Source organism: Bipolaris sorokiniana, assembly GCF_000338995.1.
Source record: "Bipolaris sorokiniana ND90Pr unplaced genomic scaffold COCSAscaffold_20, whole genome shotgun sequence".
NCBI lineage: Eukaryota > Fungi > Ascomycota > Dothideomycetes > Pleosporales > Pleosporaceae > Bipolaris > Bipolaris sorokiniana.
In genome coordinates, this window is record NW_006911914.1 from 166,164 (window position 1) to 181,003 (window position 14,840).

The window sequence follows — 14,840 nt, forward strand, 5'->3', positions numbered from 1 at the left end:
TCTGCATATGTGGCTTGCACAACCGCCCATGCTGCATGGAAGAAGGCCGCCATAGTGACGCCTAGCTCCTTGGATTTTTCTCGCAGCCGCTCGCCCAGGTGGTCGAAATTGACGTTGATTTCGTTGCGCTTCTGTCCTTGGATGATCGCCCATTTCGTTGCTGTCGCTGCTGCTACTGCTTCTACTTGTCCCCTCGGTCTCTGCAAACCAGTCTCTGTAGCTGCCCCTGGATGCTCTCGTACACGGTTTTGCCAATACCGAGTCGCCGCTTTGCTCTGTTCCTTGCCAAGTGCTTCAAGCGCTTTGGCCGCCGTCAAGAACGATTTTCCCGCCCCAACTCCCACTTCTCCCGCTGCTACTTTCCGCACCTTGACCGCGAGTCGTTCCATGGCGAACCCGTCCAATAGAGCATGATGAATGGATAGTATAATGGTAGCTTCACTCTCGGGACGTCCGCCGCGGCTGCTCTTACTCCTGACTACTTTATACACGACAGTCTTGAATACAAACGTTGGTTGTAACTGTCCCTCTCTTCGCGCCAGTTCTTCTTCGTACGATTTGCGATCAAAAGTTACTACCTCGGTCCATGGGCACTCAAACTTGCGTTTGCACATGACATATCTCCCCTGCCCCACCTCTTCAAACCCAGTAGAGAACATTGGCTCCATAGCTAGCACCCTCTTCCAGGCGTACGTTATGACGGGGAGGTCTTCGAGGCTCCATGTTTCGAAATAGTGTATTGTACTTTGCCCGCTCTGAATGAAAGCTGCTTGCAGACTAGTTGCCGGGGCCGACTCTTCATTCAAGACTGGTGGTGGCTTGATCCCTGATTGCCCTGATGGTAAAGCATCCTCTGCATTCTCATCATCTCCAACATTAGAACAATCAGATAGCGAACCAGATGGCGACTGTGACAGAGATGATAGTGACGACCGTGTTGTTGATGGTTGTGAATATTCGGTCACGTCCACTGTTGCACTGGAGATAAGCTCAGGCTTGGCAGGCGCCTCGCCTGGGCACGAGCCATCATCTGGCAGCAGCGCTTCGATAGAAGGTGACGTGAGTAACGTGAAAACGGTTGGAGGTTTGGAAACCACGGGCTTGCATGCATGTTGCACTTCGACCGCTGACAGTGAATGTCCTCCGAGTCCAATGAAGCATTTTGATGTGTCGATGCTTTCCGTCGGCACACCCAAGGCCTTTGCAATCGAGGAGAGAATGAAGGTTCGTTCTGCTGACGTTGAGTCAAACATTGTGAGCAAAGGACGCAACGAAAGGGTATTAAAAAAAGGACACGCAAGAAGCTGAGATGATCACGCTTGGGTGTGGCTAGCGTGGGGTGGGTTCATAAAAGAGGTGCAATCGGTCCATGTCTTCTACTTTTCTTGCACAGCATGCAGTATATGATGGATCAAATGGACCTGTGGGATAAGACCCTTGGTCGCTATCTGACACCTGCTTCCACGACCGTTCCTGGTCTCGTCACGGCTTCGGCGACCGACCGAACTGTTTACCCCGTCCAATATTGCTATTAGTCATTTGAACAAAAGAGCTGATTTGAATACTTAGAACTAGGTCCTCTTAAACCTTGATACTCTCTTCAATTTCACCATGGCGAGGCGATCAGCCAAGCACACAAATTCGTGGTTACTCAAAATGTTGAAACCCTCCGTTCCGGAAACCGATTTGATTGACGTGAGCATTGTCACAGTGCCAAACTTCACTGACACTCACATGCATCGAAAGCGTTTCCTGCTTACTGCATATGCACGCTTTGCAACATCTCCCGAGTGATTCTATATGCTTTCTTATCCACACATAATCCCCTCTATGATTTGCTCGACCAAGCTTTGGGAACAAGGTCAAATGCACAATGCCACGCGTTCCTCAGTGGGTAGATCTTGGTAATGGTCCACCCAGCACTATCCGCCAACGCAATCCACTCGTCCCTGGTCCGCTCCACACCATCTGCTGTCATCATCATGTTCATGTCACCGTAGCGGGACAACCTTGCACTCCTTGTCGTGTCCAGCATCTCCTCCAAGATGATCAGTTTGCTATTCTCACCTGGCACAATGGCCTTTTCGATGTTGCGTAGAATGCGTTTTGCATCTTCATCGCGCCAATCATGTAGCGTCCACTTCATCGTATATACCTTGGAAGGTGGGATGCTCTCAAAAAAATCGCCACCAATGAGGTTCTCAGCAGGCACCTGCGCAGCTACATCTGCAAATTGGCCCTCAGCCGAATGGAATAGCGGCTTTACATACTCGATGACGTGTGGGAGATCGAAAATGCCTCCCTTGAGAGACTTGTGCGCACGCAAGAGCATGGCAATGAAGCCGCCACCCCCACCTCCAATGTCAATAATCGTCTCATTCTCAATCTCGCTCCATGGATAGTCGGCTAGAATGCCCGGTGCTTGGGCTGCCGCACCTGCTCCTAGTGTCGCGTGCAGCTGTGGAACCCATCCCTGGCTGCGGAAGTATTCAAACATGCCGACATCAGTGTTGTAGTTGATCTGAGCAGCCGACCGAACCGCGTCTTGGCGCAGCGACGACGGAATTCCGCGCGCTATGTCATAAAATTGTGTTCCATACAATGTGGCCCAGTGATGCCATTGTGTCCAATGGTCCGAAAGCAAAAGTCTCGACGTGGCGTTGTTCGTGTATGTTTTGCTCGTCTTGTCATATGCAAATATGCCGTTGCTGATAAGGACACGAAGCACCTGAGCGAGGCGGTCGGCACGCGCTGAGCACGCCTTCGCAAGAGATTCAATCTTCATCGGTCCCGACTTTTCAAGATGGTCGGCTATTTTCAATTCGACCACTGATACAAGACATTTTGCATGTACATAGCCTGGAGCAGTGGGTCAATATATTGTACATGATAAGCAATTGGTGGATTGCCACCTACCCAAGAAATGATCTGCAAGTACCAAGTATCCTGGCTCAAGCAATTTCTCAACCTCATGTAGCAAGTCGATGGACCTATTCGCCAACTTCTTCAACTCTGGGTCCGGCAATGCGCTCTTGGCATGATTATGCAGCCCTGTTTGCAATTCCTGACTCACAGCCTCGGACTTGAGTGAGCGAAGCACGTCCTCAAGTTGGGTGTTGAGAGATGTCAATATGGTTGCCATCATGTATGTGGAAATGTGGGAGCCGTTTGTGTTTGTGCAGCTGGAAACTTGAATACGAAAGATACCGAATAGAACCTTACAGCCGTCTGTGAAAAATCCCGCAATGGTTAACGTTATTAATACGGCATAATTACAACTATTTGTCGATTTGCGGTCCCCATACACGCTTCAACCAGGGAGATCAGTGCAGTACTTCACCTTGGTCGGTAGCCGACGCAGCATCGGATAGGTCGATCGACCATTGCACGAAGCATTCGTGTTGCGCTAACTCTCAGAGGGGGTACTGGTCTTGCTTATTTGGATTTCTTCCATGACTAGCGATGTAATGGAATCAGACGCATAGCTCGAACATTGGAGTACAGTAATATTGATAGAAGGATACTCGATATTTCCTCAAACTGAGCAAGAGATCTGCGGTTTCTGACATCACCAGGGCAATATTCATTAACAAATAGCATTACTTAGGGCTTCGGACTGTTCAGATAGTTTTAATAAGGTTCGAAAAATAATATCAAACTCTATAATATTTATTACAAATGTCCACTACCGTGGGTGAGATAAGGTTTCCGCGTGAGAATATGTCGGAGATGCCTAGGCTACCTCATTTACCTCCCGCTTGACGATCGCTTTGATACTACGCTGCCCAGCTTCCTCTTCAGAAGACACTTTGAATACGTCAGCCTCATCCACATGCCCCAGATTGGACGGAGGGAACACAAGGTTGATTCCAAGATATATCAAAGCCCCTACCGTTCCGCCGAAAAGAAAGGAGAGATCATAAAGCTTTGCAGCTCCAAACGGCACGTGGATATTTGGGTTGACTGCGTTGATAAACCCTGGTAATTGTGGTATCCAAGCCACTATCCATGCGAGAATCGTGCGCGGATTGAAACCGTACGTGTAATAGTACGCCGAATCAGGATTAATCTCATAAAGAGCAGAGAGCTGAATGCGGCGACTCCTCAAGACGAAGTAATCGATGATCTGAATACCAAGAATGGGACCGATGATGATGGTATACGATGCGACGACGTTGAGAAAGACGGCTGCATTCGTCAAGAGCTGCCACGGACAAGTACCACAGGCGATTGTGAGCGCAAGGAGAGCTCCGCGTCGGATGTTGATATACTTGGGTGCAAGAGCAGCGAGATCCATGCCAGTACTGAATCCGTTCTCAAAAGTATTGACGACGAGCTGGCACAGCATGAGACCCAATGACACAAAGAAGCTGGCGGCGCGGGTTTTTGCAGAGTAATCTCTCTGCAGCCAGAGCAGGGCTATCTCTGTAGGATTCCAGATGGCTTTTCCGTAGATGGACTGGGTTGCTGATGCAGTGATGCACCCAAAGAGTGGCATCAGCGTGCCAAACACCATGATAGACGTCCACTGGCCCGTCACCTGGGCGCCCGGCGTACGTGCAAACCGCGTGTAATCAGGCTGGCTCATCAAACCCACCGCAATGGAGCCAACCACTGTCGTAACCGCCTTACAGATGCCCCATCCGATATCACTATCTGGCAGCGAGCCCTCTGTCAACAATTGTCCTGCCCCCTTAGCTCGCACCACCGCCCAAATCATAATACCAAAAAGCACGCAGAACGAATACGCATTCAGCGCAACGAAAACGCGAACAATCCTTTTCTTCTCCAGCTTCCCACACAAAAAAGGCACCGTGATCAAATTAAACAGCACCCAGCCAATCAACTGCTGCGTCTGAACATTAGCCCCAGCCGGCAGCGTATTCCGCATCCGGTGGAAAGAAGGAAACATCGCACTCAGCATGGCCGTGATACAAATGCCCCCGAGATAGGATTGCAATGCTATTCCTACAATCCCGCACACGATGCGTTGGAACATGGGGACGTAGGACCCGCGCATTCCCCAGAGGGCGCGCGAGTATACAGGAAAGCCAATTCCCCAGTCGGCACCGATGGTACCGACGGCGACGGCAATGGCAGCGATTATGGCGCGACCGATGACGATGGCGAGCATGACTTGCCAGACGGAGAGGCCCAGGGCTACTAGCGAGGAGCCCATGGTAAAATTAGTGAGAGAGACATGCCAAGCGAGCCAGAAGGCACTATAGGTCCATGCAGTCCATTGGCGGCGGCTGGGGGGCAGTGGACGGATGTCTATGTTGAGCCATCGGGAGGTCTCTTTGTCTGAGAGTTGGAAACGCCTGCGTAGTAGTGTAAGTTCAAAGCCCTCATGATATGGGAATGAGAGAAGAAAGGCAACTTGCTACGTACATCGTATCGAAACTCCGTCTTTTTTTCCTTTTCTTGAATTTCGCAGTGCACGGCAAAAGACAGGAGCAGTTGTTGGTGTTGTTTTAAGTACCCTCGGTTTCCGAGACTCTGGGAAACCGGATCCGAGCGGCTAGATGTAGTTTACTCAGTAGTGGTGTTTTGAGCATGAAAATTGTGCAAATCCAGTGACCATTCAGGTTTGGTTTGTCTTTTTGGTTCAAAACTAACTTGGATGAAAGATATTGCAATTTTAAATTTAGTTTTGCCGTGAATTTGGGACAAAAAATATCCGCAAAATGCTGGTGACTAGAATGAACTACATTGCGTAACTCTGACCATCGATCTCCATGGCTTTCCCATCGATATAATCCTATCTCGTATAGATGCATTGGCTCCAAAGAAGGTTTTTGTGAAGGATTTCCAAATGATTGGCCTTGAAGCAAAGTCTACCCACGAAACACATAAAGTAAACTTTAGCACCAGTTATGCACAATCATCCTAATTGATGGTAATCTCTATTTTGGATAGAATTCACCATTATATTTGTTTGAAAATGTGTCTCATAAAGTGTGTTTCACCCTCCATACAACGAGCAATGTCTTCATCGAATACTTGTTGAGGCTGAGTATTACGCAGATAGCCGTACGTCTATACAGCACAATTGGCCCCTTGGCGGTCTATGAATCCCGAAAATTCTAAGACGAGGATCTGCTTGATGGAGCAATTCCTGGTATTCTGCTGCAGATCTTTTCTTCGCATTGAACAACTGCAGCATGCTGATATCGTCTTGGAAAAGCTCTACTCTCTGCTGTCTCGAAAGGCTGGTATCATTCCACTCCGGAAGCACATTTTCGGCAATTATGAGTCGTGTTTCCGGCCCGCTGCTCTCCATTGCCGGTGCGATTGCTTTGAGGATACGCACACAATTCTCATCGTCATTGTTGTGCAAGCAGTGCTTGAGGAAGAAGGCACCTTGGTCTAGCGATTTCTGAGGCGTGAAGTAGTCATGAACCTCAAAGCGCAAACGATCCGCTAGCCCGCCCCGGGCAATACCTGCGATAACATCTTCCTTGACAAATGTGTCCTGAACCAAGAATTTGAGATGTTCGAAGTGCTGTGCAGAATCATTAGCCATCTACTTGTTTCTACGTACGTTGTTGTCTTTACTTACTTCGGCCAGACACCTCGCAACCTGGCCCTCTCCACCTCCAATATCCACAATAGTGCCCTTCACATCATCCCAATTATACGATTCGTTGATCTCATGCAAGAGTAACGGTTCATGCAGCCCACGTTGGAACCGCGCCAACTTCTCTGGCTGCTTAGCCCAAAATTCATAACACCCTTCCCCAAACCGCACCTCAAACGCGCTAGGCCTGGCTCCATTCTCCCCCACGGGTGCCAAAAGAGAATCAGGAAGTGTAGCGGCCGAGCCACCGAACACCTCAAAGGTAGCGCGCAAAAATGATGCGAAGTGAGGATGCTCTTGTACAAATGCCGAGAAGGGTGTATGCGCGAAAGTGCACTCAGATACTTCTTGGAAACAACCTCGAGCAGAAAGCAGGCGCAGAACCCGCGTGAGTACCCCGGTATCTACGCCCACTGCTGCAGCAAGCGAAGTACTGGTGGCTGTTCCAGTAAGTGGTATGCGTTGGAAGAGTTCGAATTCGTTTGCACAGCGAAAGACGGCCGTGTCAGCGCATGCACCACGAATACTAGACCAGTATTCTAGCGGATGGGTCAGATGGAGTGCAGTGTTGTTGATAGTTTCGAGGTACTCATTCCTCAAAGTATCAAATTCGCGGTCTTCTGTTGATGCTGGAGTCTTTGAGGTTTGCGACAAGTATGCTTCAATTCTGGTAGTGAGGGTGCGGAGTTGGCCTAGTAAAGTAAGCATTTGAATCCGTTCCGTATCAATCATGGCAATGTTAAGGATTTGTTTGAATCTCTTCGCTTTATCGTATGTTGAACTGTTAGTCTCCCTTTATGCTTCCAAATCGTAGTGTTATAGAATTATCGATTCCCGGCCAGCCAAGCCATGATTCTCATAGTGTTCATGCCGGGCGCCTCGGCCACCGACATTCAAATTGGAATATTCTCAGGAGTTTCCGTTTCTCCTTCTTAGAAGATATAAATAAGAAAACTCACTAATACTCTGTTGCTTGTCATGATTATAGCTACAATGATGATCGCTGCCTATTCATTCCTTTGGTCCCCACTAGGGATTATGGGGATAGTCTTCGCTAGTGGTTCAACTCTAGTAATGGTGTGGAGATATTTCCAAAGACCGGCTTTGACACTTGCACCAGGCGTCCCAATCACAGGAAAGCCAGACGATACTAGTTTTGAGTATGCAGTCCGAGAGGGAGATACAACAGTGGGTCATAGCCTGGCACTAATATCGAAATGATCCGCTAATTTCCCCATGCAGTACCCTGACGGCGTCTATCAGATAGCCCTACCAATCATGCCACACGTATTCTTTCCACCAAAAGCCATGAAGGAGCTGTATTCATCAACATCAGCTAGCTTTGCAGCGCATACAGCCGACATTCTGTTGGGCAAGTACACATATCAGGGTGAGGAGAACAAAGAACTCAAAGCAGGCATTCGCGCCATGTCAAATAATCTCGATGTCGTCATTAAATCTTTTGAGGCTGATATTGCCTACGCCTTTGACACAGTGTTTGGGCAATGCGACGAGTGGGTGACTGTGGATCAGGTCTGGCCCACCACGTTTCGCCTTGCCTCTATCTTGAGCTCGCGCCCTTTCCTAGGGCGAGAGCTCAGTCGTGAACCTAAGTGGTTTGCTGCCATGACAGACTATGTACAGAGCCTGAGTAGCTGCGTCGGAAGCTTAAGGCCTGTGCCCGCAATCATAAGGTTCTTCTTCGAATCACGCATCCCCCGCATCAAAAATCTGGTCAAGACTCGTGACCATATGGAAGATATGATGATGCCAATCATTCAAGATCATTTGAATCGCTATATTGCAACAGGTAGAGAATCCAAGTCTCGGCGCACTGCTACCATTAGTGACGATGGGGGCGAGCTTCTCGACTGGATGATTCCTGAGTATCCAAACCCGAATGCCAAAAAGCTGGCGCGCGACGAGATCACTATCATCCTAGAGTCGGTCATGAACATTTCGTCTGGGCTCAGCCATTTGATGTACAATATCGCCAAGTACTCAGAATATCAGGACCCATTGCGAGAGGAGTATCAGGAGGTGATGAAGACGACCAATGGGCTAAGCAAGGCAGCACTCTTCAATATGAAGAAGATGGATAGCTTTATGAAGGAGACACATCGATTGAGCCCTCCATCATTGAGTACGTGTTCCAATTCTCGATCATTGTTACGCTGATGTTGATGCACCATGCAGTGGCGATTATGAGAAAGGTCATTGATCCGAGAGGCATGCAGCTTTCCGTTGGGCCGCGCATCCCATGTGGCACGCTTTGTGCTGTTAGCGCCGATCGTGTCAACATGTCTCCTGACTTCTACCCTGAGCCGAACAAGTTTGATGGCTATCGATTCTACCGCATGCGCCAGGAGCGCGGAGAGGAGTTCAGGCACCAGCTCGTTTCGACTAGCGACTCGGAAATCAATTTCTCGATAGGCGGTCGAGCTTGTCCGGGTCGTATCTTCTTTTCAGCTTTAGAGAAGGTCGTGTTGTGTCATTTGCTTACACAATATGATGTACGTGTCAAGCCAGGGCATGAGATGGAAGAAAGTAGGCAGATAGATGGCATTCGTGTTGTCATCAACCCTCGCGCTATCTTTCAAATCAAAAGGAAACGTTAATCAAAAACATGAAAAGATCCTTTACCGTTAAGTACTCAATCATATCTTTGCCCTCATGCTTCCATCTTTGAACTATGAAATGTGTCGCATATTGAGCGGCACTGAATGCACCTCTCTTAAGGTTGAACAATAAATCTATAGTCGTTGACGTGCTATCTATTGTGACAAGATACAAGGTCGAGCTCAAAAGACCAAGTGGCAACACGCAATTAGATAACGTGCATCCAATCGTAACGGAACAACCGCCGTGGCGGAACACCAGTAGCACTTTCTACCACAACAACGCTAACAACGGTCGCACCCCTTAGATACTCTCGGAATACATACTTAGACTCTTTGTATTCTTCTATACGTGATATCCTTAGCGTAACCTCCCTATTAACTTTATAATACTATATCTTACTACTTATATCCTTTATACCCTTACCTTAGCCTACCTTAGCGTCTACTTAAAGTATAATATATCTATCTAAAAGCTTATTAACCTATAAAGTGCTATAGAAAGCTTATGTCCTAAGAAGAATACTACGCTTAATAAGGTAACTACGCTATAGTAGTTATCTATACTTTATTAAGTAGGACTACTAAGTAAAGACCTATATTCTTACTATATAGAAGAAGCCTAGCCATAATTTAATAACGTGCGGGATCAGTAAGCTGGGCAGATCAGTAAGCTGGGCACCCCACCAAACTTCACCCAACGCTCTACACAACCACCACAATGCCGCGACAACAACGTTCTATACAGACTTCTCGTGAAGGCAGAATAAGCCTTGCTATCGCATCTTATCGTAATAATCTAAAACAATCTATTCGTGCTCTCGCAAAAGCCTTTGATATACTATAATCTACACTACACACGCGTATCTATGGTGTCTAGCCACGATCAGAGACAGCCTCTGTCAACCGTAAGCTATCGCCCATTAAAGAGCAGTCTCTCGTGCAGTGGATCCTAGACCTTAACTGACGCGGTTTTCCGCCCTATATCATTGACGTGCGACGGATGGCAGACGCTCTACTCGCCGCGCGTGGCCAAAATCCACCTCCAGCACCTATTGGCAAGAAGTAGGTGTCGCGCTTTATCCAGAACCAGCCAGAGCTCCAGACAAAGTGGACTAGGAAGTATAGTAGCCAGCGCGCTCTCTCTAAGGATCCTGTCGCAATCGCAGCTTGGTCTAAGCTAGTAGAAGAGACGCGCTAGACGTACAGTATCCTAGATTAAGACATCTACAACTTTGACGAGACTAGGTTCGCAATGGGCGTCGCTAGCACGTCTAAGGTAGTTATAAGCTCTGATAGAGTCGGCCGAGTAGCTGTTGTACAGCCAGGTAATCGCGAGTGGGTTGCAGCGATTAAGTGCATTAATACGTCTAGCTGGTGTCTACCACCGTTAGTTATCTTGTCTGGTAAGGTCCACAAGAACAGCTGGTATAATGGGCTCCCACCAGACTGGGCTATTAGTGTCTCAGACAACGGTTGGACGACTGATCAGCTTGGCGTAGAGTGGGTGAAGCACTTTAATCAGCATACAGCAGCTCGTACAGCTGGAGTCTATCGGCTTCTTATTCTAGACAGCTATAGTAGCCACGCTACGCCAGAGTTCGACCAGTACTGCGCTGAGAATAAGATCATTACTCTCTGCATGCTACCTTATACTTCCCATCTTCTCTAGCCTCTAGACGTGAGCTGCTACTCTCCTCTTAAGCGTGTGTACGGACGCGAGATTGAGGAGCTCGCGCGCTATGGGGTCTACCACGTTAATAAGATTGACTTCCTCACAGTCTATACACGGATCCGGCCGACAGTCTTCACGCAGCAGAATATCTAGGCAGGCTTTCAGGCAACAGGCCTTGTCCCTCCTTATCTAGATTGCGTTCTATTGTCGCTTACTATAGCTAGAACACTATCCCCACCACAGACAACTATAGATAATAACGCCGTAGGGCAGGCATTAACGCAGACAGAGACACTACATACAGTAGCAGAGCTTCAGTAGCAGGTGCGCTATCTCTAAGAATGACTATAGCGGCAGCTAGAGAGTCTAATAAGTATTGCGATACGCCAGCTTGCTAAGAGCGCTCAGCTTGTAATGCAATCAGCGGCAATACTCGTAGAGGAGAATAGAAAGCTACGTAAAGAAAATTAGCGTCAGCGATAAAAGCAAGATCAGCAGCGTTAACATATTACTTCTAGTAGGGTACTCTAAGTGTAGCAGGCTCAGCAGCTTGCTGCAGAGGCAGAAAGGGTGGTCATGGAGGCTAGCCAGAGCTAGGGTGGTGAGCGGCGTCGGCGCGCGCCACCAACGTGCACGAAGTGTCACACTCAAGGCCATACGCGGACTTAATATAGATAGTAATAATCTACCTTATAGTAGAATATAACTATATTATCTCTTATTGCTGTGGCTCAATTGCGCAGAACGTCGGGTCAAGTTTGGTGGGGTGGCCCACTAACTGATCCGGCCCACTTACTGATCCCGCACGTTAACTATGTAGTATACTAAATAGTCGCGCCGCTAGCTTCTATAAGCGCGCGGAACATCGCTAACCCAACTTAAGATTAAGAGTAGTGCTAAGACCCTTATCAGCCTAGCTAACGCGTTCTAGAGCATAGCAACACCTACTTATAACATAGATACGTACTATTATAGCGCCCTCTAGAACCTACTATTGTTCTCTCTACTAACCAAACGAAAGACCTAATTAAGCCTACTACATCCTAATCCCTTCCCGAGCCCACTAGCGCCGGTTCCTAGACCAAGCAGCAGCCGAGATCTAGTCTCGGCTCGTTGAAGGGGATACGATGAGATAGGAGAAGGCAGAATGCGGGCGGCCCTCGAATTGAAGCTTGTGCTTCGGCAACTGGGTTGAGCGTCACTGGCGCAACGCCGTGGTTGCAAGCGCACACGAAGGCGGAAAGGCTCTGCATGTTTTGGTGATACAGCTGTGGTACGGTCAAAGGACCCAGCGGCTCCTCACATGAGCACTGCAATCTCTAGAGCCGTAGAGACGTGCCCCAGTTTGAGCTCTAAGGGTCACTGGGAGCTTTGGATCGTTCATCTTCGTAAGGGATAAGTACTAGCGGAGCTGTGATGGTGGCCATGCTTGGCAACACTCTACACTGTCTACAGTTACATCCAGCACTCTTTCTCTTCAGCCAGATATATATAAACCATCGTCTCCGGCGCAAATATCTCTCCGTCGGAATGACTTCGCACCTTTTGCTCTTAGCATTTTCACCACAGCCTCTCTGTGCATCCGCGAAGCCGCTTGGAGTGCGTTGCCGTACTTTCCACTGAGCGCGTTGACTTCGGCGCCCGCGTTGAGTAGCAGCTTCACCACCGCCTCTTTACTATAAGCTGAAGCCGCTTGGAGTGCGTTGCCGTAGTATCCACCTTGCGCGTTAACCTCGGCGCCCGCGTTGAGCAGTAGCTTCACAATTACCTCGTTTCCCAAATATGAAGCCATCTGGAGTGCGTTGCCGTAGTATCCACCCTGCGCGTTGACCTCGGCGCCCGCGTTAAGCAGCAGCTTCACTATCGCCTCTTTGCCAGCGGCTAAAGCCGCCTGGAGTGCGTTGCCGTACTCTCCACCCTGCGCGTTGACATCAGCGCCCGCGTCGAGTAGCAGCTTTACTACCGCCTCTTTGCCAGCAGCTGAAGCCGCCTGGAGTGCGTTGCCGTACTTTCCACCCTGCGCGTTGGCGTTAGCGCCCGCGTCAAGCAGCAGCTTTACTACCGCCTCTTTGCTATAAGCTGAAGCCGCTTGAAGTGCGTTGCCGAACTCTCCACCCTGCGCGTTAGCATTAGCGCCTGCGTTGATTAGCAGTTCTATAATCGCCTCGTGGCCTTGGTATAAAGCCGCCTGGAGCGCGTTGCTGTAGTATCCACCCTGTGCGTTAGCGTCGGCGCCCGCGTCGAGCAGCAGCTTCACAATCGCCTTGTGGCCTCCAGCTGAAGCCACTTGGAGTGCGTTGCCGTACTTTCCCTCCTGCGCGTGCACATGGGTAATTTGATGCAGTATCGTTTGAACGGCCAGTGCGTGGCCTTCATCTATGGCCTCTCGGAGCACTTCTTTCTCCAACTTCTCTCCTTCGTTTCCTACTTTTAAGTGCAGCAAGTGCTTCACAATGTGGGCACACCCTTGTAGTGCAGCCCGTAGTATAGCTTTTTTCCTGTCATGAATAACCACTATCTTTACTCGGTGCTCAGGACTTCCCCATGAAATCACCCGCAACCCCTTATCATATTTCTCTTGTTCTTGAAATTCATTCGTCTGGCCGCCTAGTACAAGCCTAACAACCTGACTGTGGCATGTCTCATCATCCTCTTTGAAATTTCTGTCTAGTCTCTTTTCAAACATGAGCAGCGCTGGATCATCAACAACAGGTATGCCCTGGGACATGAAAATTGGTTCTTCAGGCATGAGCGGCACATTCAGCACATTTCCTGATCGAAGATGAGGGAAAATAATTTCTGTTGCTTCCTCTTGTCCGAATGGTAGCACGAAACAGGTTGTTTCTAGAGTTTCGAAGTAGTACATGAGATTAAGAATCTCGTGAACAGATAGAGATGTACTATGAAGCAGATGTGTGACAGCCTGATGAATAACTTGGTGAGTCGGCTTCTTGTAGTCTATATCAATGCTTTGGGTATCTGAAGGATCAGAGGACATGCCGAGTAGGGCGTATATCTTGTCGCGTTCGTCTGTTGCTCTGCTGGCTGGGAATCTGCGAAGGAGGGTGCATAAGTCTCGTTTCTGGCCCCACCAAGATCCTGAACGGGAAGGCCCTGGCATGATCTCCAATATAGGTTGACAGTGCGGCTCAGGTTCTTCTCCTATTACGGACGGTGCGCAGGCAAATATTTCCGCCGGAATAGACCGAGTGCCACAACGGACTGTAGCTTTTCGAGCGTTTGCTACTTCTTGTAGAATCCAGACCCGTGTGAACCACTGTCGGCCTAGCAATTGCCGTAACCCGGTACGGTAATTATCCCAACGATTGTCGTCAAGCGTTAACTGTCCAAGTTGGCAACCTGCGCCTGTTCTTGGGTGCTGATTGAGTGCGTCCATAAGACCCGTGATCTCTACGGTTGCCTTTCCCAGCCAGAAGAGAACTTCCTCAGCCAATCCGAAGATTTTTCCCATCTGCTGAACCTGCCAGCCCTGTTCTTCCTTGTCGGCTTGGTTGATACATATCGCATCAATCCATAGATAACGGTCTCTGTCGTGTAATCGCAAGTATTGTAACGCAGAGTACAGGTTGTCTGTTATCCAATGCCGCTTTCGATTGAGAATTATGCATTCTACAAGCTCAGTGCTGCCCCATACGTAGGAGAGGGCTTCATATGAAACGTTTTCATTTTTCGATAGCGACTGCGGGAAAAGCTCACATTCGATCTCAGGACTTTGGTATTTCAACAGCTTCAGGAGTCGGAAAGTCGAGCTCCCAGGTCGAAGCGATGTGTACTGGTATTTCTCGAGAGCTGGTATTGGAGTGGCCATGATGAAAGAAGCTAAGCGCGTTAGATGAGTGGAGACATGAAGCGTTGTATTGTCTGCGGCACGGCTGAACCTAACGCACATCGTACCAAAGGTGGGGCAGTGCCAAGCGCCAAACCATCTGACTAACTAGTCGAATAG

General features: G+C 48.9%; 6 protein-coding genes across 6 annotated transcripts; 2 read left to right on the forward strand and 4 right to left on the reverse strand.

Moving 5' to 3' along the window:
* Positions 1-1,510: 1,510 nt before the first annotated feature.
* COCSADRAFT_350813 (uncharacterized protein) lies at positions 1,511-3,142 on the reverse strand (the record flags this gene model as incomplete). Its single annotated transcript, XM_007707682.1, has 3 exons — positions 1,511-1,528; positions 1,850-2,859; positions 2,917-3,142. The coding sequence occupies 3 exons, from the start codon at positions 3,140-3,142 to the stop codon at positions 1,511-1,513; spliced, it is 1,254 nt and encodes a 417-aa protein (XP_007705872.1).
* Positions 3,143-3,733: 591 nt separating this feature from the next.
* Positions 3,734-5,417, reverse strand: COCSADRAFT_350817 (uncharacterized protein; the record flags this gene model as incomplete). Its single annotated transcript, XM_007707683.1, has 2 exons — positions 5,392-5,417; positions 3,734-5,321 (listed from the first exon to the last, which is right to left on the reverse strand). Coding segments are annotated over exons 1-2 (1,590 nt in total). The 5' UTR covers positions 5,394-5,417.
* Positions 5,418-6,019: 602 nt separating this feature from the next.
* COCSADRAFT_104018 (uncharacterized protein) lies at positions 6,020-7,288 on the reverse strand (the record flags this gene model as incomplete). Its single annotated transcript, XM_007707684.1, has 2 exons — positions 6,020-6,505; positions 6,563-7,288. The coding sequence occupies 2 exons, from the start codon at positions 7,286-7,288 to the stop codon at positions 6,020-6,022; spliced, it is 1,212 nt and encodes a 403-aa protein (XP_007705874.1).
* Positions 7,289-7,918: 630 nt separating this feature from the next.
* Positions 7,919-9,108, forward strand: COCSADRAFT_42857 (uncharacterized protein; the record flags this gene model as incomplete). Its single annotated transcript, XM_007707632.1, has 2 exons — positions 7,919-8,723; positions 8,777-9,108. Coding segments are annotated over 2 exons (1,137 nt in total), but the record flags the coding sequence as incomplete, so codon positions are not given.
* A 1,039-nt stretch (positions 9,109-10,147) lies between these two features.
* COCSADRAFT_350827 (uncharacterized protein) lies at positions 10,148-11,134 on the forward strand. The gene has a single exon (XM_007707685.1). The coding sequence runs from the start codon at positions 10,454-10,456 to the stop codon at positions 10,868-10,870; it is 417 nt and encodes a 138-aa protein (XP_007705875.1). The 5' UTR covers positions 10,148-10,453; the 3' UTR covers positions 10,871-11,134.
* A 1,116-nt stretch (positions 11,135-12,250) lies between these two features.
* COCSADRAFT_350835 (uncharacterized protein) lies at positions 12,251-14,738 on the reverse strand. The gene has a single exon (XM_007707686.1). The coding sequence runs from the start codon at positions 14,700-14,702 to the stop codon at positions 12,351-12,353; it is 2,352 nt and encodes a 783-aa protein (XP_007705876.1). The 5' UTR covers positions 14,703-14,738; the 3' UTR covers positions 12,251-12,350.
* Positions 14,739-14,840: the final 102 nt, after the last annotated feature.

What these genes read in the sequence shown, in the direction of transcription:
- COCSADRAFT_350827 (XM_007707685.1), top strand. Translation starts at nt 10,454, where the DNA reads ATGGGCGTCGCTAGCACGTCTAAGGTAGTTATAAGCTCTGATAGAGTC.
- COCSADRAFT_350835 (XM_007707686.1), bottom strand. Translation starts at nt 14,702, where the DNA reads ATGGCCACTCCAATACCAGCTCTCGAGAAATACCAGTACACATCGCTT.